Source organism: Cnephaeus nilssonii (genome assembly GCF_951640355.1).
Source record: "Cnephaeus nilssonii genome assembly, chromosome: 22".
In the NCBI taxonomy this organism is placed as follows: Eukaryota; Metazoa; Chordata; class Mammalia; order Chiroptera; family Vespertilionidae; genus Cnephaeus; species Cnephaeus nilssonii.
Window position 1 is genome coordinate 2,393,008 of NC_137093.1, and position 24,407 is coordinate 2,417,414.

General features: G+C 59.6%; 1 protein-coding gene across 1 annotated transcript in view; it reads right to left on the reverse strand.

Annotated features, from left to right (window-relative positions):
* SORL1 (sortilin related receptor 1) overlaps window positions 1–24,407 on the reverse strand; it is a 158,224-nt gene that overhangs the window by 128,375 nt on the left and 5,442 nt on the right. The window contains exons 2-3 of the mRNA XM_079762235.1: window positions 5,958–6,074; window positions 1,668–1,793 (exon numbers count right to left, since the gene is read on the reverse strand). Coding sequence (XP_079618361.1) covers window positions 1,668–1,793; window positions 5,958–6,074 — 243 coding nt within the window. The remainder of the gene's footprint in view (window positions 1–1,667; window positions 1,794–5,957; window positions 6,075–24,407) is intronic.

Here is a 24,407-nt window from a genome sequence, read left to right on the forward strand (position 1 = left end):
CTGTGAGTCCCAAGTCACCTGCCTGGCATTGTCCTGTCACCTGCAGGTAGGTAAGGGGGGAGGGGTGTCCTGTCACCTGCAGGGAGGTAAGGGGGGAGGGGTGTCCTGTCACCTGCAGGGAGGTAAGGGGGGAGGGGTGTCCTGTCACCTGCAGGGAGGTAAGGGGGAGAGGTGTCCTGTCACCTGCAGGGAGGCAAGGGGGGAGGGGTGTCCTGTCACCTGCAGGGAGGTAAGGGGGGAGGGGTGTCCTGTCACCTGCAGGGAGGTAAGGGGGGAGGGGTGTCCTGTCACCTGCAGGGAGGTAAGGGGGGAGGGGTGTCCTGTCACCTGCAGGGAGGTAAGGGGGGAGGGGTGTCCTGTCACCTGCAGGGAGGTAAGGGGGAGAGGTGTCCTGTCACCTGCAGGGAGGTAAGGGGGGAGGGGTGTCCTGTCACCTGCAGGGAGGTAAGGGGGGAGGGGTGTCCTGTCACCTGCAGGGAGGTAAGAAGTTAGGCAAGAGGCGAGTTGGCTGCTGCACTTTGAGATTAAGCAGGGCTGAGCTTTAACCAGTGTGGGGCGTGCAGGAGGCAGCCAACCAATGAATCTCTCTCATCATTGATGTTTCTATCTCTCTCTCCCTCTCTCTTCTTCTCTGAAATCAATACAAATATATTTTTAAAAATGCTTCCGTACCTCACTTCCCTGCAATCTGTGGGTGTTCCTCCCAAAACTGCAGTGGGCTGGCCTCTTCCCCAAGACCTCTCCCAAGCCCAGCAGCTAAGGGGTTAATGCCCACCCGCAGGGCGGCCTTCAGGACCAGCTCCCACATCAGGCAGGTCTGATTGGTCAGTGCCAACCCAGCGGCTAAATACTTTCAATACCACCTCTGCCCACAGCACAGGCAGCCAGCCGCAGGCCCTGGGGGACACCTGGGCGTCCCCCTCCCTGGCCCCCTTTCTGGGGCGGGAAGAGGAGCCGGTACCCTTCCCTCAGCATCCTGAGAGCAGCCATCCTACCTGGAAAAGAGTGAGGGATCAGGGCAGGGGGGACGAACGAACGCAGCAAATACAGCTCCTCGTGGAGCCAGGCTCCCGCCAGGAGGACGCCTGAGGGACAGACTCCTGCACCGTCCTCCTCTCCCCTCCTCCTGCCTCCCTTGGGGCCAGGGCAACCTCCGCCAAGTCACACTGTGGTGGGGGACGGGGCGGGGGGGGGGGTCTTCTGCAGAAACAAGCAGCAGACCAGTTGGGAAGGCAGATCAGGAGACAGAGCACCATCTACTGCCTTGGTGACCTCTGCACCAGGACAGGTTGGAGGGAGGAGGGTGCGCACACGCACACGCACATGCACTGGTGATGCCAGGAAGAGCGCGCAGCTGCCAGTCTGGATTAGACTGCAAGAGAAGGCCTGGGGACTGGTAACCCTTTTGGCACCTAGGAGCCACCAGTTACCAGCTGGCCGGTTTTCTGTGCCGTCACAGCCACTGTGGGCCTGGACCCTGCCCGGCCGGCACCTGGCCGGCTCGGGGATGTTGGTTCCACCTGAGCACTGGACTCTGTCAGACTCCCAGGGAAACCGAAAAACGGTCACCGGCCACCAGTCATGCTGCAGAGACGACAGAGGGCCCGCGCCCGCCTCCAGTGCAGCCTCTCCCGAAGCGCAGCCAGGACTCCAGCCGGCCTCCTCACCCGCCGGTTGTCCGCGGGGCTGTGGTAGAACTGGGCGATCACCGCCTCGCTGCCGTTTCCCGCACCGAAGTTCAGCTTCTCGGAGATTTTCTGGAACGATTTCCCGTAGTCGTAGGACACATACACCTGGGACAGGGAAGCGGGAGGGAAAGTGGGTGAGAAACGTGGCGGGAAGAGCCGTCCCTTTCGGACGTCCTGCCTCGATCCTGTGCGGCTCCTGCCTGCTCTCCCCATGGTTCCGGGTGTGACAAGATGACCCAGAGGAGAAGCGGGGCGCCTGGCCCTGGCCCCGGGGGTGGGAGCCTGGGGGAGACAGTCCCTGGAGAGGAAGCCAGGCGAGTGGAAACAGTGTAAGCGGCTCCGCAGGCCGAGTCCGTGTTTGACAAACGGCATCGAGGCAGAGCGCGGTGGTCTGGGGGAGGGACTGAGAAAGCGTTTTGCCGTCTGTGGAAATGTCCCCAAAAGGTCACCTAACGCCTCACCCCTCCGCTGGGAAGTCTGTTCCTACAGCATTCCAGAAGACGGACAACTCCTCGTGGTCTCCACAGAGGCGCCCACCGAGATGGAAATGCCGGTGCTGGGAGGTCAAGCCTGCCGTGGTGAGCCCAGGGGAGCAGAGCCCGGCCCCGGCCCCGGCCCCCCGCAGTGATAACCCAGGAGGCTGCTCGCTGAGTGCTCACGGGCGGGTCCTATCCCAACGCCTTCCCATAGGAGCTCAGGCGGCTCCCACCACAACCCTGCGACCTGCGACCCTGCGCGGCAAGTGCAGCTGTGAAATCACCTCCAGGGAAGACGGCAGGCTTAGCAAAGGAGTCACCTGCGGAAGTAAGACAGGTGACCAGGGGCTCCACCTCAGGTAAGGATGGCAGATGGGCCGTCTGACATCCTGTACCTGGACTTTACTGCCTGTGCAACGTGACACATACTGAGCTTACCCAGTGGTCAAAGCAAGCCTGATAGTTCACTGTGATGTTAACATCACTTAGTCAGAAAGGTAAGTGTTACAGAAAAAGGACATCTTCCCCCACCGATTTCCTGGTTTAATAGCAAAGCTTCCAATCCAGCCCCAGGCCCAGCCCCAGCCCCTTTCTGCTCTGAATGTGCACACGCTGGCCATCCCAGCTCACGGCTCCCTTCCCCGGGCGCCGCCGGCCTCACCCCAGGCTCCTCCAGAGATGTGACTGTCACTGATCTGACACCAGCAGCTCCTGCCTGAGCCATCGTTCATTTTTGCATTAACGTTTCACATCAGAACATCTCAATTTCATCTGCCAATCCTTAATGCAGATTGTACACACGCCCTCCGTATTTATTACTAGAGGCCCGATGCACGAAGATTCATGGGCCTTCCTTCCCCTGGCTGCCAGCACCGCCTTCACTCCGGCCCAGAGCCAGCTTTCCACCTTCCCACTCTGCCCAGAGGCCCAGAGTGGCTGGGGTGGTGCAGAACGCCTGTATCGTCGCAATGATGACAACGCAAGCATCCCGCCCCAGTGGCTCGGCGTGTGTATATGCAAATTAACCTGCCATCTTTGTTGCGTTAATCTGCACACTCACCCCTGATTGGCTGGTGGGCATCGCAAAGGTACAGTCAATTTGCATCTTTCTCTTTTATTAGTGTAGATCCCCGAGCAGTAATTTCCTACCCACTTATTCTTAGGTACCCTTCATTCCAGAACAGTGTATGCTTCACATGTCCCATGGTTCCTCCCAGATACACTCAAATATTCAGAGAAGAACCGGGCTGGGGACTGGCAACACCAAGGTGACCAACCACCCTAGCTCACCTGGGACGGAGGGTGGTCCCATTGGGGACTCCCAGTGCTGGAACCCGGGCCAGCGGGTCACCCGTAGCAACACTACATCCTCAGATGCCAAGTATCAACTCTCATTAGCCCCAAACCTCCCAGACATGCAGAGTAACCTCATGGGAGTCACTGAATATCTCTATTTCCTGTTTGTCCAGCAAAACCATAAAACAACATGAAGGTCTTTACCTATCTCACAAGAAAATACTATCTAGGCAAAAAATTTTTGATTGCATAAAAACTCTAAGAAAGCCCTGGCTGGTGTGCTCAGTGGTTAGAGCGTGAGCCCTCGCACCTAGGGGTCTCAGGTTTGATTCCTGGTCAAGGGCATATACCTGGGTTGCAGGTTTGATCCCCAGCCCTGGTCCAGGTGTGTGCAGGAGGCAACCAATAGATGTGTCTCTTTCACATAGATGTTTCTCTCTCTCTCTCTCTCTCTCTCTCTCTCTCTCTCTCTCTCTCTCTTCCTCTCTAAAAATCAATGGGGAAAATATCCGTAGGTGAGGATTAACAACAAAAATTCTCTAAGGAGGATTTTCTCAGCACAGCAGGACACAGAGCCATGTCCTGCGCTCGGAGGCGACGTCTGTGGCAGAGACTACGCTGACCCCCACGGGCCAGAGGGCGTGGGCACGCTGTGACTGGGCTTCACACCCGTCGCATCTGTAAACAGGCTAAAGTGATGGCCCCACGAGGCTCGCCTGCTGCAGCCACCACACCCAGAGTGGCCGTCAGGTCCAGGCGTTCACGGGCCCCTGCTCCGACCCCCCGACACGCCCGGGCATTGGTCCCTCCCTGCCTGCAGGTTCCCCGATTCCACTGGGAAACAGCTCCTGGGGCTCCTCCAGGCACCCCTCCCCCACCCCCAAGGGCACATCCAACTCAGAGAGTGGACACATGAGGGACCTCACAGAACCAAACCTAGGCTCAGGCATGGCGACTGTGTGCTCAGGCTAACGTGACACGCTGGCTCGTCCCCAGGAGGCGTCCTCTGGCCAGAGCGCCTGTCCCCCACGCCGACGCCGCCCTGACCCGCGAGGGGGAGTCTGGAGCAGAGGCCACAGCCGGGAGGCCCAGGGCCAGCTGGCCTCATGCGTTTTACTTGGCTTACAGGTAGTATGAAGAACTACACATTAGGTGCCAACTATAAGAATCGGCAGTTTTCACATAAAAATCCGGATCTCTGAGCTTCTCCCGAAACTTCGGAAGATCTGGCAACACGGGCCCTGCTCTGCTTCCCGCTCGGCATCCAGAGCGCGTGCGGCCCGGGAAGTCTTCCTGCTCCAGCTCGCGAAGCCCTTTCCGCGCCCCGGCGTCCCGGACACCGAGGCCAAGTGCAGTCACACGTTCAGACTGGGTTCAGGGGTGATTCCTGAACCTGCACCTCCACGGAGAGGACAAATGGCTTACTGCCCCAGCGGGCGTGCACTTCAACAAAGACGGAGGAGACCACGTTCTCGGTGGCGGCAAAGGAGGCCGTCAGCTTGGAGACAGTGTCCCTCCTGCCGTCCCCCGCCGCCTCCCGCACGACTGCGCGTGCGTGGCGCTTGGTCTTGGGTCTTCACAGCACCTACCTGCTAAGCACTGTGTAAGGCAGGGGTCCTCAAACTTTTTAAATGGGGGCCAGTTCCCTGCCCCTCAGACTGTTGGAGGGCCGGACTATAGTTTAAAAAAACTATGAACAAATTCCTAAGCACACTGCACATATCTTATTTTGAAGTGAAAAAACAAAACGGCAAAAACACCCGCATGTGGCCCGCGGGCCGTAGTTTGAGGACGCCTGGTGTAAGGCAACTGTGGGAATAAGAACGTGAGCAAATCACCCTGGCCGGTGTGGCTCAGTGGATAGAGCATCGGCCCTTGGACTGAAGGGTCCCAGGTTCAATTCTGGTCAAGGGCACGTGTGTTGGTTGCAGGCTCAATCCCTGGCGTGTGGAAGACAACCAATCAGTGTGTGTCTCTCACGTCGATGTTTCTCTCTCTCTGGCTCTCCCCCTTCCTTCCACTCTCTCTAAAAATCAATGGGAAAACACCCTCATGTGAAGATTAACAAAAGAAAAAATTTTTAAAAATAAAAATTTAAAGAAGAATATGAGCAAATCTGATTGAACAGTGCACCCAACTGTAAGGTGTTGGGAGAAATGAGGACGGAAGGGCCATGAGCTCTCCCCGGCTGTGAGCAGACCTACACTCTGCCCGGAAGGCACTCCCGGCATCCTGAACAGACACAACCACCAGACCGCACCCTGTCGCCTCACAAGAGTAATCACACGTCACATGATCTGCTGGCAATTGACTGCATGACCCTGTGGTCAACAAATAAGGGGCATTTATTATTTTCTGGATTATCTCCTCTGGATGTAACTCATGCCATCCATTCTCCAATGACCCGCTGTTTTCTGGAATGAGAACCCTGGCAGGTCCCAAAGGGACATGCTGGCGGCACAGAGGAAGAGGATGCCCGAGAAACACCGAGACTTACGTCGCTGCTCCGGGGTCGGGCCAAGGCCAGGCTGTCTCGGGCCAAGGCCACAATCACGTTGCTCTTCTCTCCGGCCCAGTGCACCACCATCTGGTTGTGGGAATCATTCAGACTCACCTGAGAGACAAAACCAACACAGCAATTAGGGCCATGACGTCACGCCGCCTGTCACTCAGAAACGACTACGATCCTTAAATCTGGAGCACCGGGCGGGGAGCGGGTGGCCTATTTCTCCCCCACACACACCGATTCCACCACACTCAACTTCCCCAAGAACTCTAGTCCTCTGCTCTTCGTAATGTAACAGAACTGCAAAGGTCTCGGGCTCTCATTGGTTTGTGAAATCCATCTGGTCCCTCCCTCTCACCCTTACTCCACACACGGGACATGCGCTCCAAAACACGGGAACCTCTTCCCTGTCCAGAAAGAGCACAGGCCAGAAAGGTGCTTTCAAACCTTCGTTTGAACGCGTTTCCTGGGCCCCCGGGGGCACGGCTCATCCTCAGCTCACAGCGAGGGCAAAAGCGAAGATGGTCACTAAAACAGCAGTTTTACTCAGAGAGGTCTGAAGTGTCCCAGATAAGGACCTACTTCCCGGGACTCCAAAGAAACGGCCTTTGGTTTCTGCTAGCCGTCGTTCCCATGCTTCCGAATTTTGTGAACCAGTAAAAGGAAAGTAAATTAGAAAGGCCAACAGGAGGTTGATGGCCACTCCTTTTATGAAAGACTGGAGGCCCAGTGCACGAAATTTGTGCACGGGGGGGGGGGAGATGTCCCTCAGCCCAGCCTACACCCTCTCCAATATGGGACTCCTCAAGGGATGTCCGACTGCCCGTTTAGGCCCGATCCTACGAGGATCAGGCCTAAACGGCAGTCAGACATCCCTCAGGATTGCTGGCTCCCAACTGCTCGCCTGCCTGCCTTCCTGATTGCCCCTAACCACTTCTGCCTGCCAGCCTGATCACCCTCTAATCACTCCCCTGCCAGCCTGATTGGTGCCTAACTGCTCCCCTGCCAGCCTGATTGCCCCTAACTGCCCTCCCCTGCAGGCCTGGTCCCCCCTAACTGCCCTCCCCTGCAGGCCTGGTCCCCCCCCCAACTCCCCTCCCCTGCAGGCCTGCCCCCTCCAACTGCTCTCCCCTGCAGGCCTGGGTCCCCCACAACTGCCCTTCCCTGCAGGCCCAGTCGCCCTCAACTTCCCTCTTCTGCAGGCCTGGTACCCCCCAACTGCCCTCCCCTGCAGGCTTGATTGACCCCCACTTCCCTCCCTTGCAGGCCTGGTCTCTCCCAACTGCCCTCCCTTGCTGGCCATCTTGTGGCAGCCATCTTGTGTCCACATGGGGGCAGGATCTTTGACCACATAAGGGCAGCCATCTTGTGTGTTGGAGTGATGGTCAATTTGCATATTATTCTTTTATTAGATAGGACTAGTAGCCCGTTTGCACGAAGATTCGTGCAATAGACCTTCATTCACCTGGCTGCCTGCACCAGTTTTCTGCCGGCACCAGGGACCCAGGCCTTGGCTGTGGCCACCGCCTTCTGCCTTTTTCAGGGTCGGGGCTTGGCCCTGGGCAGTGGCCTTGGGCTCGCCGCACCCAGCGTCCCTGCTACCGATCACAGGAGCCGACCCCCAGTGGTTTCCTGCGATCCGTGCAGGCTGCCCACTGGTGCCCAAGGCCGGGAAAGCCTCGGCCCCTGGGACCCCCGGGAGGGGCGGGAGGGGCCAGGCCATGCCCCCCCAGGTGGGCGATCGACCCCCGGACCCCCGGGAGGGGCGGGAGGGGCAGGACCACGCCCTCCCAGGTGGACAATCAACCCTGGGACCCCCGGGAGGGGCGGGAGGGGCCCGGACACGCCCCCCTAGGTGGCCGATCGCCCCAGGCACCCCCCGGGAGCGGCGGCATGGGCCCGGCCACGCCCCACCGGGGTGCCGATCACCCCAGGCACCCCCGGGAGCGGCTGAATGGGCCCAGCTACGCCCCCCCGGGGTGCCGATGGGCCCGGCCACATCCCCCGGGGTGCCGATCGCCCCAGGCACCCCCGGGAGCGGCGGCATGGGCCCGGCCACGCCCCCCAGGGGTGCCGATGGCCCCAGGCACCCCCGGGAGCGGCGGCATGGGCCCGGCCACGCCCCCCGGGTGCCGATGGGCCCGGCTACGTCCCCCGGGGTGCCGATCGCCCCAGGCACCCCCGGGAGCGGCGGCATGGGCCCGCCCACGCCCCCCCGGGGTTCCGATGACCCCAGGCACCCCCGGGAGCAGCGGCATGGGCCCGGCCACATCCCCCGGGGTGCCGATCGCCCCAGGCACCCCCGGGAGTGGTGGCATGGGCCCGGCCACGCCCCCTGGGGTGCTGATGGGCCCGGCCACGCCCCCCGGGGTGCCGATCGCTTCAGGCACCCCCGGGAGCGGCGGCATGGGTCCGGCCACGCCCCCCCGGGGTGCCGATGGGCCCGGCCACGCCCCCTGGGGTGCCGATGGGCCCGGCCACGCCCCCCCGGGGTGCCGATCGCTTCAGGCACCCCCGGGAGCGGTGGCATGGGTCCGGCCACTTGGCACCGCCATCTTGAACTTCTCAACGGCGGATATGCCACCCGGAGTCCCGCCCCCAGCCTCCTGCCGGCCCAATCGTGGGCATAGCGGAGGTGCGGTCAATTTGCATGTTTCTCTATTATAAGGTACGATAGAGGCCTGGTGCATGGGTGGGGGCTGTGAAGGGTGTCCTGAAGGGTGTCCCAGATCAGGGGGGTTCTCTTGGGTCATGGGGTGGCCTGGGCAAGGGGCCTGTGGTGGTTTGCAGGCCGGCCATGCCCCCCGGCGACCCAAGCAGAGGCCCTGGTATCTGGGATTTATTTATCTTCTATAACTGAAACTTTGTAGCCTTGAGTGGAGGCCTGGGCCGGCCAGGGTGTGCAAAAAGCTTGACTTCCTCCATTGTCGTGGAAACCCAAGCCTCCTGCTTGCTCCATGGCCGCAGCCATCTTGGTTGGGTTAATTTGCATACTCTCTCCTGATTGGCTGGTGGGCATGGCTTGTGGGTGTAGTGGAGTGATGGTTAATTTGCATATTACTCTTTTATTAGATAGGATAAGAACAGAAACAGCCACTGTGCCAGAGCATGACTCAACTGCTGTTTCCCTGCTTCCTGAGGACATAGCAGGCTGAGTGGGGTGGAACCCAGCTGTGGCAGTGGGTGTGAACCAGCAGTGGGGTGTGAACCTAGCAGTTGGTGTGAACCTGGCAATGGGTGTGAACCTGGCAATTGGTGTGAACTGGCAATGGGGTGTGAACCTGGCGGTTGGTGTGAACCTGGAAGTTGGTGTGAACTGGCAGTGGGTATAAACTGGCAGTGGGTGTGAACCTGGCAGTGAGGTGTGAACCGGCAGTGGGTATGAACTGGCACTGAGTGTGAACCTGGCAGTTGGTGTGAACCTGGCAATGGGTGTGAACCTGGCAATTGGTGTGAACTGGCCGTGGGGTGTGAACTGGCAGTGGGATGTGAACCAGCGGTGGGTGTGAACTGGCAATGGGGTGTGAACCTGGCGGTTGGTGTGAACCTGGAAGTTGGTGTGAATTGGCAGTGGGTATAAACTGGCAGTGGGTGTGAACCTGGCAGTGAGGTGTGACCCGGCAGTGGGTATGAACTGGCACTGAGTGTGAACCTGGCGGTTGGTGTGAACTGGCAGTGGGTATGAACTGGCACTGAGTGTGAACCTGGCCGTGGGGTGTGAACTGGCAGTGGGATGTGAACCAGCGGTGGGTGTGAATGGGCAGTGGGTGTGAATTGGCAGTGGGTATAAACTGGCAGTGGGTGTGAACCTGGCAGTGAGGTGTGACCCGGCAGTGGGTATGAACTGGCACTGAGTGTGAACCTGGCGGTTGGTGTGAACTGGCAGTGGGTATGAACTGGCACTGAGTGTGAACCTGGCCGTGGGGTGTGAACTGGCAGTGGGATGTGAACCAGCGGTGGGTGTGAATGGGCAGTGGGTGTGAACCTGGCCGTGGGGTGTGAACTGGCAGTGGGTGTGAAATCTGCGCTGGGTTGTGAAATAGCTATGGCCACTATGTGTGAACCCGCATTGGGGTGTGAACCTGAGACTGACCTTCAGCCTTGGAATGTGAGGAAAGGTTTCAAGTGTCCCCGCCCCATTCAGTCCTGCTTTCCTCCTATCCCAAAGCTGCTTTCAGGACCCTGGATCCCAGAGGGGCAGCACCCGAGGTAGGGGCCACGTCCCTGAGTGGAGAGCCTCTGCTAATCAGTGCCCTCGCTCTTCAGGTCTCATGACTGGGAGGCACGCTGGCAGCTGAGCTTCTCGGAGTCATCAGGTATGCTCCTAACCCACCCCCCAGGCATGCATGCGCCCTCTGTAATCACCATCACTCTTAAACAAAGGACACTGTAACCCTGAAACCTGAGGAAACATACACTCCCAGAATAAAGAACACTTCCTTTAGACAGTTTCTGCTTATGGAAAACTACTCCATTACTGTTTTTGTTTTTTAAATCTTTATTGTTGAAAGTATTGCATAGGTCCTCCTTTTCCCCATTAACCTCTTCCAGTCGCTCCTGTCCTCTCCCCTCCCAGGTCCTCAACACCCCTTTGTCTGTGTCCACGGGTTATGCATATATGCCCACAAGTTCACTGGTTGATCTCTTCCCACCCAGCCTCCCTGCCTTCCCTCTGTCGTTCAACAGTCTGTTCATGCTTCTATGACTCTGGGTCTTTTTATATACACTGAGTGGCCAGATTATGATGATCTCTGAACGCATAATAATCTGGCCACTCAGTGTATATCCTATATTATAAAAGGCTAATATGTAAATTGTCCCCTTGACCAGGAGTTCGACCAGCAGGCAGGCTGGCCAACTGCCCATGTCCCCTCCCCCTGGCCAGGCTGGCTGGACCCCAACCCATGCACGAGTTCATGCACCAGGCCTCTAATACACAGACACACACACACAGACACACACACACACACTGAGTGGCCAGATTATTATGCGTTCAGAGATCATAATAATCTGGCCACTCAGTGTGAGTGTGTGTGTGTGTGTGTGTGTGTGTGTATATATATACACACACACACACACACACACACACATACATATAATTGATTTCAGAGAGGGAGAGACAGAAACATCAATGATGAGAGAGAATCACTGATCAGCCACCTCCTCCATGTCCCCCACTGAGAATCAAGCCTACAACCTGAGCATGTGCCCTTGACCAGAATTGAACCCAGGACCTTTCAGTCCAAAGGCCAAACCAGCTAGGGCCCAGTGTCTATTTTTCTTTTGAAGAATAATAATATGACTATTTAATGACAAATAAATAAATACCAATTAGTTAGACCTTCACCATATTCTTCCTACATAATGAACATTAAGATAGTATGTTTAAAAGATAGTTCAATTATTGGCTTTATAATATTTTGATATTTGAAATAGGAAAAGAGGAACGTGGCCAACAAATTTTTTCATGTCACCACATGTATTTAACATTTCTTTCTTTTCCTCTATTACCTCTAATTTTCTGCAGAGTCACAATAAACTAAATTATATTAAGCAAAGAACACCTGATTTGGTGTCAATTTAAGTAGCAGAAATTCACATTCCCTAAGTTGACTTTGGATTATTTATTTGACCACGTGAGTCTGCCTCATGGCCCTCCCTTCTGTGCATCTTCTGCACAGAATCCAGCTGACCCAGACACTGCCGACGTCTGCATGGATAGCTTGGACCACAACCAGAAATTAGACTTGGGAGAATTCTTTCTGATGGCATTCAAGTTGGCTGAAGCCTACTCTGAGCCTAAATGAGACGAATTTCCAAGCATCAGACCAACGCAGAAAAGAAGGGACACCTACAGAAACACGGGGAACACGACATAAAGGAAAGAGGAGGCGGAGGAGGAGGAGGAGGACAGAGGGAAAGTCCAGGCAGTCAGAGTGATGGACGGGGAAAGCAAGATCCAAGAGCCCAAGAGGAAGAGGGAAAGGCCTGGGTCCAGCTCTGAAAGAAAAAATAAAAAGGTGACACACCTACTTGCAGACACAGAGACACATATGGGGGGAAATCACGACAAAAGGGAAAAGAGAAAAGTAGGTCAAATTCTACTGAAGCGCAAGGAAGAAGGCGACAGTCAAGTGTCAGCCCAATCGGGAAACAGAGGCAAAGATGATGAAATCAGCTATGAAAACACAGGACCACGGTGTGCAAAACTGAATAAAACAGGACCCCGTGGCTTATGTGCACGTGAAAAAAAAACACAGGAAAAAGGACAATCAATTGGGAAAAAACAAAAATACTGATCATTTAAGAGTTAAATCCAACAGAGGAAAGCTGAACAACAGAGAGATCTACAGGTCAGAACAACAAAAAGTCACAAAAGAAGTGTGACCATTACACCTCTAGTGATAAAATAGCCAGAAACCTAGGGTCCAGCACTAATCAGAACAGCGATAGCAAAGGACACTCTGAAGGTTCAGAGACACAATCAGGGCCTGCTTCAGGAAAGCACCCTGGGTCTGCCCAGGCCAGTCAGGAGCAGCTCTGGACATTCTGGGTCCCATCGAGGACAGACAGCCCGGCACGGGCCGTCTGAGTCTGTCCATGGACATTCAGACTCAAGTGGGGACAGAAGACAGGGATCTGGTCCTGGGCGGATCAGACTGCTCTAGACAATCAGGTGCCCATCGGCAGAGACATCCTCTCAGGACACCACGTCTCATCCCATCGGCTGTCAGGGTCGAGCTCAAGAGGAAGACAAGCATCCCAGCGCGAGCAGTCACCTGACAGCTGACACTCGGGCACTGGACACTGACCATCTTCCGCAGCCAGGACAGCCGGACCTGGGGTCCAGGAGCAGTGAGGCCAGCGACAGCGGACAGTGAAGGTAGACAATCGTCTCCACCTCCCGCCGGGCCCTGACACAGAGCGGGGCCTTGGCGCCGCAGGGCTTGGCTCTGGGCCCAAAGGCCTGGGTGGTGGGCGCTCTTGGCCGCCACTCCGGGCCGGCGCCGTGAGGGCGGGCCTTAGTGGGGTAAGGCCCAGAGCTCTCCTCTCCACCCTGGGTCTAGTTTTGATCACCGGTTTATTTGGTTCACTAGATTCCACATGACTGAGATCATGTGATACTTATCGTTCTCTGACTGGCCTATTTCACTCAGCATAATGCTCCCCAGGTCCATCCTGCTGTTGGAAATGGTACAAGTTCTAGTATTCCATTGTGTAGATGTACCACAGTTTTTAATCCACTCATCTGCTGATGGGCACTAGGCTGTTTCCAAGTCTTAGCTATGGTAAATTGTGCTGCTATGAACATAGGGGTGCATATATCCTTTCTGATTGGGGTTTCTAGTTTCTTAGGCTATATCCATAGGAGTGGGATCACTGGGTCATAAAGCAGTTCCATTTTAGTTTTCTGAGGAAACTCCATACTGTTCTCCACAGTGGCTGCACCAGTCTGCGTTCCCACCAGCAGTGCACGAGGGCTCCCTTTTCTCCGCATCCTCGCCAGCACTTGTTGATTTGTTGGTGGTAGCCTTCCAACAGGTGTGAGGTGATATCTCACTGTCGTTTTGATTTGCATCTCTCAGATGATCAGTGACTTGGAGCATGTTTTCATGTCTCTTGGGCATCTTTCCTATTCCGTGCCATTTTAGAACGCCTGAGGGTACTCCGTTTCGCCGTCTGTGTGAAGAACACACTGATCGCCACACTAACAGAAATCCTGAGAGCTGCTGTCGACATTCACAATCGGGACAAACGCCCAGAAACAGGAGCTGGGCTCCCCTCCTCTGAGCAAGCCGGGGAGAGGCCGGTCCTGGTCTCTGCGACCCCCGCATCTCAGGCCGGGGCAGGAGGAGGTCCGCTCTGGGCTCCGGGCAGCTCTGCCTCTCCGGCCTGCACATCCCCCCACGGCCCTGACCGCCGCCCAACGCGGCCCTCCGGCCTGCACATCCCACCACAGCCCTGACCGCCGCCCAACGCGGCCCCTCCGGCCTGCACATCCCCCCACGGCCCTGACCGCCGCCCAACGCGGCCCCTCCGGCCTGCACATCCCACCACAGCCCTGACCGCCGCCCAACGCACCCCTGCGGCCTGCACATCCCACCACAGCCCTGACCGCCGCCCAACGCGGCCCTCCGGCCTGCACATCCCACCATGGCCCTGACCGCCGCCCAACGCGGCCCCTCCGGCCTGCACATCCCCCCACGGCCCTGACCGCCGCCCAACGCACCCCTGCGGCCTGCACATCCCACCACGGCCCTGACCGCCGCCCAACGCGGCCCCTGCGGCCTGCACATCCCCCCACGGCCCTGACCGCCGCCCAACGCACCCCTGCGGCCTGCACATCCCACCACGGCCCTGACCGCCGCCCAACGCACCCCTGCGACCTGCACATCCCCCCACGGCCCTGACCGCCGCCCAACGCACCCCTCCGGCCTGCACATCCCACCACGGCCCTGACCGCCGCCCAACGCACCCCTCCGGCCTGCACATCCCCCCACGGCCCTGACCGCCGCCCAACGCGGCCCTGCGGCCTGCACATCCCACCACGGCCCTGACCGCCGCCCAACGCACCCCTGCGGCCTGCACATCCCACCACGGCCCTGACCGCCGCCCAACGCGGCCCCTGCGGCCTGCACATCCCCCCACGGCCCTGACAGCCGCCCAACGCACCCCTGCGGCCTGCACATCCCCCCACGGCCCTGACCGCTGCCCAACGCGGCCCTGCGGCCTGCACATCCCACCACGGCCCTGACCGCCGCCCAACGCACCCCTGCGGCCTGCACATCCCACCACGGCCCTGACCGCCGCCCAACGCGGCCCTGCGGCCTGCACATCCCACCACGGCCCTGACCGCCGCCCAACGCACCCCTGCGGCCTGCACATCCCACCACGGCCCTGACCGCCGCCCAACGCACCCCTGCGGCCTACACATCCCCCCACGGCCCTGACCGCCGCCCAACGCGGCCCCTGCGGCCTGCACATCCCCCCACGGCCCTGACCGCCGCCCAACGCGGCCCCTCCGGCCTGCACATCCCACCACGGCCCTGACCGCCGCCCAACGCGGCCCCTCCGGCCTGCACATCCCCCCACGGCCCTGACCGCCGCCCAACGCGGCCCCTGCGGCCTGCACATCCCCCCACGGCCCTGACCGCCGCCCAACGCGGCCCCTGCGGCCTGCACATCCCCCCACGGCCCTGACCGCCGCCCAACGCGGCCCCTGCGGCCTGCACATCCCCCCACGGCCCTGACCGCCGCCCAACGCGGCCCCTGCGGCCTGCACATCCCCCCACGGCCCTGACCGCCGCCCAACGCGGCCCCTGCGGCCTGCACATCCCCCCACGGCCCTGACCGCCGCCCAACGCGGCCCCTCCGGCCTGCACATCCCCCCACGGCCCTGACCGCCGCCCAACGCGGCCCCTGCGGCCTGCACATCCCCCCACGGCCCTGACCGCCGCCCAACGCGGCCCCTGCGGCCTGCACATCCCCCCACGGCCCTGACCGCCGCCCAACGCGGCCCCTGCGGCCTGCACATCACCCCACGGCCCTGACCGCCGCCCAACGCGGCCCTGCGGCCTGCCTTCGGAGGCTTCCCTCAAAGCTCCAGCGGAACCTCCCTCGCAGGGCCTTCCCCCACTCCTCGCCCTACGCCCCCTACACCCCCCACGCCCCCCACGCCCCCCACGCCCCCCACGCCCCCCACGCCCCCCACACCCCCCACACCCCCTACACCCCCCACACCCCCTACCGTGGAAGCTCTCGGACACCCCAGGCGGGAGAGCAGCCCCTGCGCCAGCCGTGGAGGCGGCTCACCGGAACACTCTGCTCCGGGTGCTACGCGCCTGCATCCAAACTCTTGGGAAATAGATGAAAAGGACCCGTTTTAGGAAAATATGTCAATTCCAAAATGTTCCTGCTCAGGGAAGTCCAGGCATCCACAGAGAAACGTGAATAAAAAGTAGAAATAAGTAGCCTTACCGCCCAGCGAGTCCCCTCTGGGGACGGCCCCGAAGCAGCCGAGGCGCTGCGGGAGAACCTGCGGGGACAGCAGCCACGCTGGGGGCCGCCGAGCGCCCACCCCGGACACGGGCACACACGGCAGCCATGGCTCAGCCGCAGAGAGCGACACCTCACCATCTGCTCCCAGAGAGAACTATGCCGAGGGAAGTCAGTCAGGGAAGACAAATACTGTGTGGCCTCATTTACTTACGTGATCAAAGGAACAAATAAATGACCAAATGGAACTGAAACAGACTCGGCTACAGAGAGAACTGGTGGTTGGGGGGCTCAGAGCTCTGGGTGACAGAGGGGAAGGGACAAGAAGCACCACGTGGCAGCTGCCAAACAGTCCCGGGAAGACAGTAAAGCTTAGGAAATCCGGTCAGTAATACTGTGGTAACCGTGACGGAGCCAGGCGGGCGCGGGGACTATCGAGGGGACACTAGGTAAAGCATATGGCTGTCTAACCACTAAGCTGCACCCCCGAAACCAGTACGTAAGAATAGAAATAAGTACATCTTTTAACCCGAAATGCACAGCGAGAAAGGATCCAAGAGAATCCCCACGGCCTTCCCTTCCCTTCTCTCCTCCAGCCCTCGCCTCTGAAGAATCTGGGGATCAGGAGCCTAGTCTCAGGCCCAAAGTCTCCCTCCAAAGACACCCCCACCCCCTTAGAACCAGAGGGTAACACCAGAGAAGTACGCAGACATCTGCACAATGAAGGATGTGGCCTAGAACAACCGTCCAAGCTCATGGGGGTCTGGGATGGGAACGCCCACCAAGGTTCGACTTGGGACTCCTAGGAACAGTCCCTCTGGAGGTGACCACCAAGTGCCTCTGCCCGGCCACAAGGCCAGCAGCCACCAGAGTGGGAAAGAGGTCTGAACAGGACGTGCTGAGCCTTTCTACTCAGAGCGTGAGATTCAGGGGCCTCCCCCAATCCTGAAGGGGGAGTGGGGGCGCAAAGGACAAGGACATCGGACCCTCCAAGGGCGCGTCCCAAAGGAAGCCCGGCGGCGCGGTGAGGTCTTGTCAAACGTCACTTTCAGTGGGTGGAGAGATGGACCACGGAACTTGTGTGCACATGTGCCTAACCCGTGGACACAGACACGGGGGTGGTGAGGGCCGGGGGGAGGGAGTGGGCTGGAAGGGGTTAATGGGGGGAAAGGAGGGCCTACGCAATACTTTCAACAATAAAGATTAAAGGAAAAAACACACGCACACAATAAAAACCAGCCAATAAAAATGATCCTCATTTATCACGTGTCCCTTTTATTCCTAACAGACTGGAAAGCTCAGCCCAGCAGGGAGGAAAGAAATCGCTGGCAAGAAACGCTTATCCCGGCCACTGGGCAACGCACACCCACAGCTGAGCTCCTCCCCCTGGCAACCTGTCAGCAGGGCAGCGCCTGGTGAGGAAGTCCCTGCTGAGCCACCAGCCTCTGCCTGAGTCACCTAATCCTCCAGGTGCCCAGCCCCCGGCACAAGCCCATCGTCAGCCACAGGAGTCGGGCACCCTGAAGCCACTGAGGAGAGGGGAGGTGGCAGGCAGGCAGGCAGCGAAGACCCGCGTTGTTCTCTGGCCTCCCCTGCCTCCCCCCCCATCTCCCCTGCCCCCACTCCTGCCCCTGCCCCCACTCCTGCCCCTGCCCCCGCCCCCACTCCTGCCCCTGCCCCACTCCTGCCCCTGCCCCCGCCCCCACTCCTGCCCCCGGCCCCACTCCTGCCCCTGCCCCCGCCCCCACTCCTGCCCTGCCCAGGGGAAAAAGGAAGTGGAGATGCTCGCCACGGACAGTGAGCAGGAACCCACCCCCGGGGCAGCCGCCAGCAGTGACACCTGAAGAACATGGACAGGTCCCTCCCTTCCTGGTGGTTGGGATTTGTATGATTCCTTCTCCCTCCCCAGGGACTGCCCTCCCCGCGCCCGCCCCCCCGCCGGCTCTCCTAAGGCCTCCCTCAGCAGCTGAGGCCTCCAGACCACCTGCTCACTCAGGTCCCACAGCCAGAAGGGGAGGGTGGGCGGTGGCTTTCGCAGGGAGGTAGCCTTGATGTGCAGTCAATTATCACAGCAACCCCAGGCAGACAGCACACGCCCCTGCAATCTCCAGCTCACAGGGCGCAGCCGGCACTTGATGCTGAGACAGGGGCCTGGAGCTGTACAGGCAGCGGGGAGGGCCCAATGCCGCCCCTAGAGGCAAGCACAGCACCATCGCAGCTCAGGAGTCCTGTGCACAGAAGCCACGTCACGCACAATCGCCGGGAGGCATCCGGGGCGCTTCAGGCCTCCGCTAGGCCTACGGGTGGCTGAGGAGGGGAGATCAAGCCGCACAGGTCACCTGGTCCAGAGGTCCCGAACATGGCTGCAGAATCAGCCCGGACCCACTCATTCAGAACCCCATGACTGGAGCCCAGGAACCAGTATTTTCAGAGAGACGCCCTGCACGTCTCCTACGCAGTTTACCTGGGGAGCAATGGATCTGGCCCACACCCCCTCCTACTGGCAGGACCCGGGACTTCCCCTGAGGCCGGCAGAAGACTCCTCACGGGGCAGCTGTCTTTGGGGAGCTGTTAAAACTCTATCATCTCCTGATCCAAGCCCAGCGTGGGAACCCTCAAACCCCTATTTAGACACAGAAGCTCCGGTACTGCATGGTAGTGTTTACGTGAACTGCCCAGGACGGGGAGGCCCATGGCGAGGGACGGCATCCTGGGGCTGCCACAGGCTGGGGCACAGGCAGTGACTTCACCGGGAAAGCGTTTGTTCTGGATGAAAAGGTTTAGGACTGGACAGAGGCGGTGGCTGCGCAACACTGTGAATGTCCTAAACGCTACTGAATTGTGCTCTTCAAAGTGGTCATGTGCAACTCAACTCCATTTTTAAAGGCTCTATTTATGACCTAGGGAGAACAGAAACGGCTCACGTGCTGATCCAGTACCGAGGAGCGCCCCTCTGAGGAACGGCTTCTCTCATCTCCCGTGGATCCTTCAAACCACCCAGCGACGCAGCGGACGGAGTCCGGGGAAGCAGGCTGAGGGCCGGTCCTGCCAAGGCCACGGGGCACCCCCGTCAGCCGCGCTGCAGAGCCCAGCAGCCTGCAGGCCTGGCTCCCGGGCCCAGTCCCCGTCCCCCTGGGGACGGCCTCGGGCCGGGAGGCAGAGTCCACCGCCAGTCACAGCAGTCACCACCCACGCTGACACCTCGCCATCGCTGGCTCCCGGCCACCGCGTGCCCGGGCATCCGGAGCGGTAGATGGTCCCCAGCCCCGCGCCCTGGGCTGTCGCAGTGAAAGAGGACAAAAGCGGTGTGAAGGCTGACTGCTCACGCTTCCCCTCCTGACCGCACACCCAATGAGGCCCACTAGGTGCCAGGCACCCACTGGGGCTCTTTCTTTTTAACACGTTTTTTATTTATTTTAGAGAGGAAGGGAGAGGGAGAGAGGGATAGAAACATCAATGATGAGAGAGAATCACTCATCAGCTGCCTCCTGCACGTAGTCTACTGGGGATCGAGCTCGCAACTCAGGCACGTGCCCTTGACCAAAATCGAACCCAGGACCCTTCAGTCCCAGGCCAACACTATCCACTGAGCCAAACCAGCCAGGGCCACTGGGGCTCTTGAACCATTTCTCACCTGTCGAAAGTACACCGAGTCCTTCCGGGGGAAATGAGTGTTGCAAATCTGACGGTACTGAGAAACTTACAATAAAACCGCAGTGCAGTCATTGAGGCTTAGCCAGAACACGGAATGGGTCCCCTCTCGTCTCTGTTCACTTCTTCTGCCATCAACTCTTTCAAATTGGCCAAACCCAAAGTCACCACAGCCCTCATCCTCGTCACCCCGACACAGCTTCTTCCCAGAACACAGCCTGGGGGCAAGCAGGCCGCCTGGCTCCCTCCTCTGCCTCACTGCCAGCGAGACACAAAGCGGCCTCTTTAAAACGCACCGCGGACAGCGAAACATGCAGCGGGTGTCCTGTCCCTGCGGCGGCGGCAAGGACAGCGGTGGCAAGTCCCTGGACTTCAGGACAGGCCCGAGGAAGCCAGAGCCAGTCCTGAGGTCCAAGAATAACAAGGCTTTCTCCAACCACCCGTTTGCATGACCTAAATGCTAGGCGTGCAAATGGCCCTCCGAGCCCCAGCGTGGCTCAGTGGTTGAGCGTCGACCTAAGAACCAGGAGATCAACGGTTCGATTCCCAGTCAGGGCACATGCCTGGGTTGCAGACTCGGTCCCCAGTGTGGGGCGTGCAGGAGGCAGCCAGTCCGTGATCCTCCCTCATCATTGATGTTTCTAGCTCTCTCTCTCTCTCTCACTCTCCCTTCCTCTCTGAAATCAATTTTAAAAATAGGTTTTTAAAAAAGACTGTTCTGTTTAGTGAGCTCGCCAGCCTCCCTGGAGCCCACCCTGAGGGAGGCCGAGTCCAGGTGAGAGCTGCCTCACACCGCCCTGCTCGCGGCACCTCCTGTGTTTGCTCACTCACTCCTGGTGTTTACTTGAGACCCTTCGCCCACGGAACTCAGTACCTGCTTTGCTGATAAATGTGGCTGCCCATCTCACAGGTGAGGACCTTGGGCTTAAAAACTTGGCATTTCACTACAATCGCCTTAACTAAAATCATGGTCTCCTTTTAGGGGGAAAACGAGCTCATGATTGTAGTTAAGGAGATAACCCTGTGTTCCCTTTACCCGAAGGGCTATGAGCTGTTCTCGCTGACTTACGATGCCGGCAGCAGAATCTACGTGCACCCACTTCCGTGTGCGCGTCCTCCGTGAGCCCACTGTCATTCGCAAACAGCTCTGTGCTCCGGGAGAGGGGCTCCCACTGAAAGGAACCTGTGGAAGGACTGTGTCATGAAAATAACCGCCCTCCAGGGACCCGTTGGTAAGACGACAGGCTCAGGGGAGCACCCGCCGCCTCCCGCATTCCGCCTCCCGCATTCCGCAGGTGAAGTTGAGCCACAGACAGACAGCGCGGGCGGTGCCCCTGCATCAAACCCCAGGCCAGGGCAGGCACCCCACCCCACCCCATCCCACCCCGTGCTAACCGGCTGCGAGCACCTGGGCCAGCGCTAGTGTTAAGTGAGGGTTCACCTACGAACCACAAGCTACTTCTAGGAGCTCTTTAGGAAGGTTCCGGAACATGGACTTTCCCAGACTCTCCTCTTTGGCTCTGCTACCTCACCCCCTTTCCCTCATAAATATTTAGCAGACTCCAAGCTGGGAATGAGGAAAACAGCGGGCGTGGGGGAGGGGCAGAGCAGCGCCAGGAGCCAGGAGCCAGGAGCCAGGAGGGCTGGGACTTGTCACATCTGGGAAGTTAGCAGGAAGCAGCGTGGCCAGGAGCACCGAGCAGAGGGTGACATGAAGTGAGAGCTCCGTGCTGTAAAGGAGAAGGAGTCCCTTTTACAGCAAAAAGGCCGGGGACCCCGGCTGAAAGCAGAGCTCGCTCCGGACAGGAACGGAGGCAAACGTGCCGGTGGACAGCGGCCGGGCCGGGGTCGGCCGCGATGCCTTCCTGGCTGCGTGAGGCTGGCGAGGGCACGTTCCCCGCCTCAGCCGCCGGGACCCGCCGAGATGAGCAGTGATCACTTACTGCACCTTCCCGACGGCACAGCCGATCACAAGATGCTGTCCGTACATACGTGTCATGGACCTCAAAATGCTTACACACTATTCCCGGTTGTTAACGGTGGATTCTTCACAGCAAAGCAAGCCATTCTTCACAGAACGGCCCCACAGAAAGGCGCCCTGGGCCCAGCAGGGTTGGCGCGGAGAGCAATGGCGGGTCGGACCCTGCGGGCCCGGGGCAAGCTCAGCTCAGGCCAAGCCCAGCTCAGGTCGCCTCCCGCCAGAGCGGGCTCAGAGAGCCGAGAAACCCAACCTCCAGCCCCCCCAGCGTGGCACTCACTTCTGGCACTTTCCTCGCCCCCAGGGGAAGCATCTAAACATCACACCCCAGAACTGAAGGCCTCCAGACCTTTCCTCGCCAGGGGCTTCTTTACCGACTGAGCGCGCAGCTGGTGGAGGGCGGCACATCAGCCCCAGCAGCAGGCAGTGCGCCCCGCCCCTGCCCCGGAGGGCGGCCTCGCCGCTGGCTCCTGGCTCACCTCCACTGCCCTGTGTCCGTGGCCTTGTACCTCCGTCCAGCTCTCCACCTCCACCCCGTAACTCTTCTCCTCCAGCGATGCGAGGCCTTACCCGCAGGACCATCCCCAGCAGGGCACACCTCGCCGAGCTCAGCGCCACGTGCCCAGTTAGCCGCGGATCTCTCGCTCGGCCAGAGAACGTCAGGGAACTCTGGGCACAGGTGCAGAGTCTCGTGCTACTCACGTACTGAGCACAGGCTTAAACATCCCAAGTCTCTTCCCAGCACGCTGGCGTTTCACAGGCCACTCGCCGCCTCCCTCCGTCCCATGCCCTGCACTGCGGGCTCCTCTCGGCTCCTGGGCAGCCGGCCCGGCCCCACGGGCAGGCCGAGGGCAGCTCTCGCAGGTCCCTGGGCTGACCACCTGGCCCTCGGCCTCACACACGGCTCATCTCACAGCCCCCCCCCCCCCCCGCCAAGCCTCCCAGTGACAGGCCCCACCCTGGCCTTCCCCCCCAGTCTGCTTGCAGCACTGTCCTCCCCATCCAGTGAGATCACCCCAGCTTTCCCCTAGTTTTTCCAGGCACAAAGGTTTCCTAAGAGTTAAAAGTTTCCTCATGACACCACTCAGCTCCGCAGCTCAGCAATGTGGACCGGCTCTCACCTGGGCACCAACTAACATGAAAATCCCAGTCCGGACCCACGTATGGCTCAACCCCGCGCTTATTTCCCATGCTAGCCATCTGACTTGCCAGTTATTTGGGGGAAGTGGGTTGGTCTCTCTTCTCACTAACAGAAGCCACGTTAGTTCCTTTCTTCATTTACAAAACGGAGAGGGATCACAAACGGCACGTTGGCCCCTCCAGAGCAGGAAGAGCGTTCGATACACATACGCCTCTACTGCTGAGTTTGCCGCTCAGGTCTGGGCTCTGAGCACAGCGGCCTGCCTTTCTGAGGATCCGGAGCGTGTTGCTAACCTGCTGCAAGGGGCTGGGTAACTCCTGGGGCGGGTCCAGTGCTCCGAGCGCGAGCCCGCAGCTGTCACGGCCACGGCGCCGAGTGAAGGGTGGCGGAGCGGGTGCTGCGGCCATGGAGACAGGCCCGTGGTCGGCCCCATGCCAGCCGTCCGGGCTGCGGAGAGGAAGGACAGACCCAGCTCGGAGCCAGGCAACAAGCCCAGGGCACACGGGGGGGGGGGGGGGGGGCGGGGGGGGGGGCGGGGGGGCCCCACTGTCCACTCTCTCCGGGCTCGACAGGCCTGCGGGTCTCCCAGCATCTCCGCACAGACCACGAGAGGCCCCGTCAGAAGTGAGTCACAGCCGTCAGCTGTCACCGCCCAAGGCCCTGCTGGGGGGGAAGCTGTGCACAGCACCCCTAAGACCAACACCCCACCCCGTGCCATCCTCAGCCCCGAAGCATCCCTGCCCAGGAGAGAGAGACCGACTCCGCCATCGGCTAGCAGGCAGCAGCCCCCAGAACCCGGGTAGACGACAGCCCTCACTCTAATACCCCGAAGAGCTGGCCACCCCAAACCCGCTCCTTTCCCTCCGTTTGTGGTCGGACAAATGCAGCTCCTGCGCTTGCCCCTGACCAGGGCCCGGGCCAGGAGGAGCCTGCCGCCGAGGTAGGTGCCCTCGACCGGATCGACCCGGGCCTTCCGGGGCAGGGGCTGTCCTCCGCTGGGAGGAGCCCTCCCACAGCCGCTAAGAGCTCCCCAGCCTCGGGCACTGGGCAGAGCTGCACGTGGCTACTTAAGCTTACATTCACATCGGATAAAGTTAAATGAAATAAAATAAATTCCGTTTTTCAATCATACCAGCCACTTTCCAAGTACTCAACCACCACATGTTGCTAGTGCACCAACTGGCCGGCCCAGACCCAACTGTTCCCGTCATCACAGGTGTCTAAAGCCTCTGCTGGGCCCCGGCCGGTTTGGCTCAGTGGACAGAGCATTGGCCTGCGACCAAAGGGTCCCGGGTTCGATTCCAGTCAAGGACACGTATCTCGGTTGTAGGCTCCTCCCCGGCCCGGGCCCTGGCCAGGGGTCATGCAGGAGGCAACCCATCGACGTTTCTCTCACATGGATGTTTCTCTCTGTCTTTCCCTCTCTCTTCCCCTCGCCCTAAAATTCAACGGAAAAAGGTCCTCAGAGGAGGAATAAAGCAAGTGCTCCGCGGGGAGCTCCATCACGGCCAGGCGTCTCCCAGCTCCTGGCAGCCGAGCGGGGCCACAGACCACTGCGGTGAGCGGTTCCCACAGGTAACAGACTCTGTAAACCTTTCTAACTCACTATGGTGATCGCTGTCAAGTCCTATCTTCATGGAAACCCCCACACCCCCTCCCCCCAAAAAAGAAATGC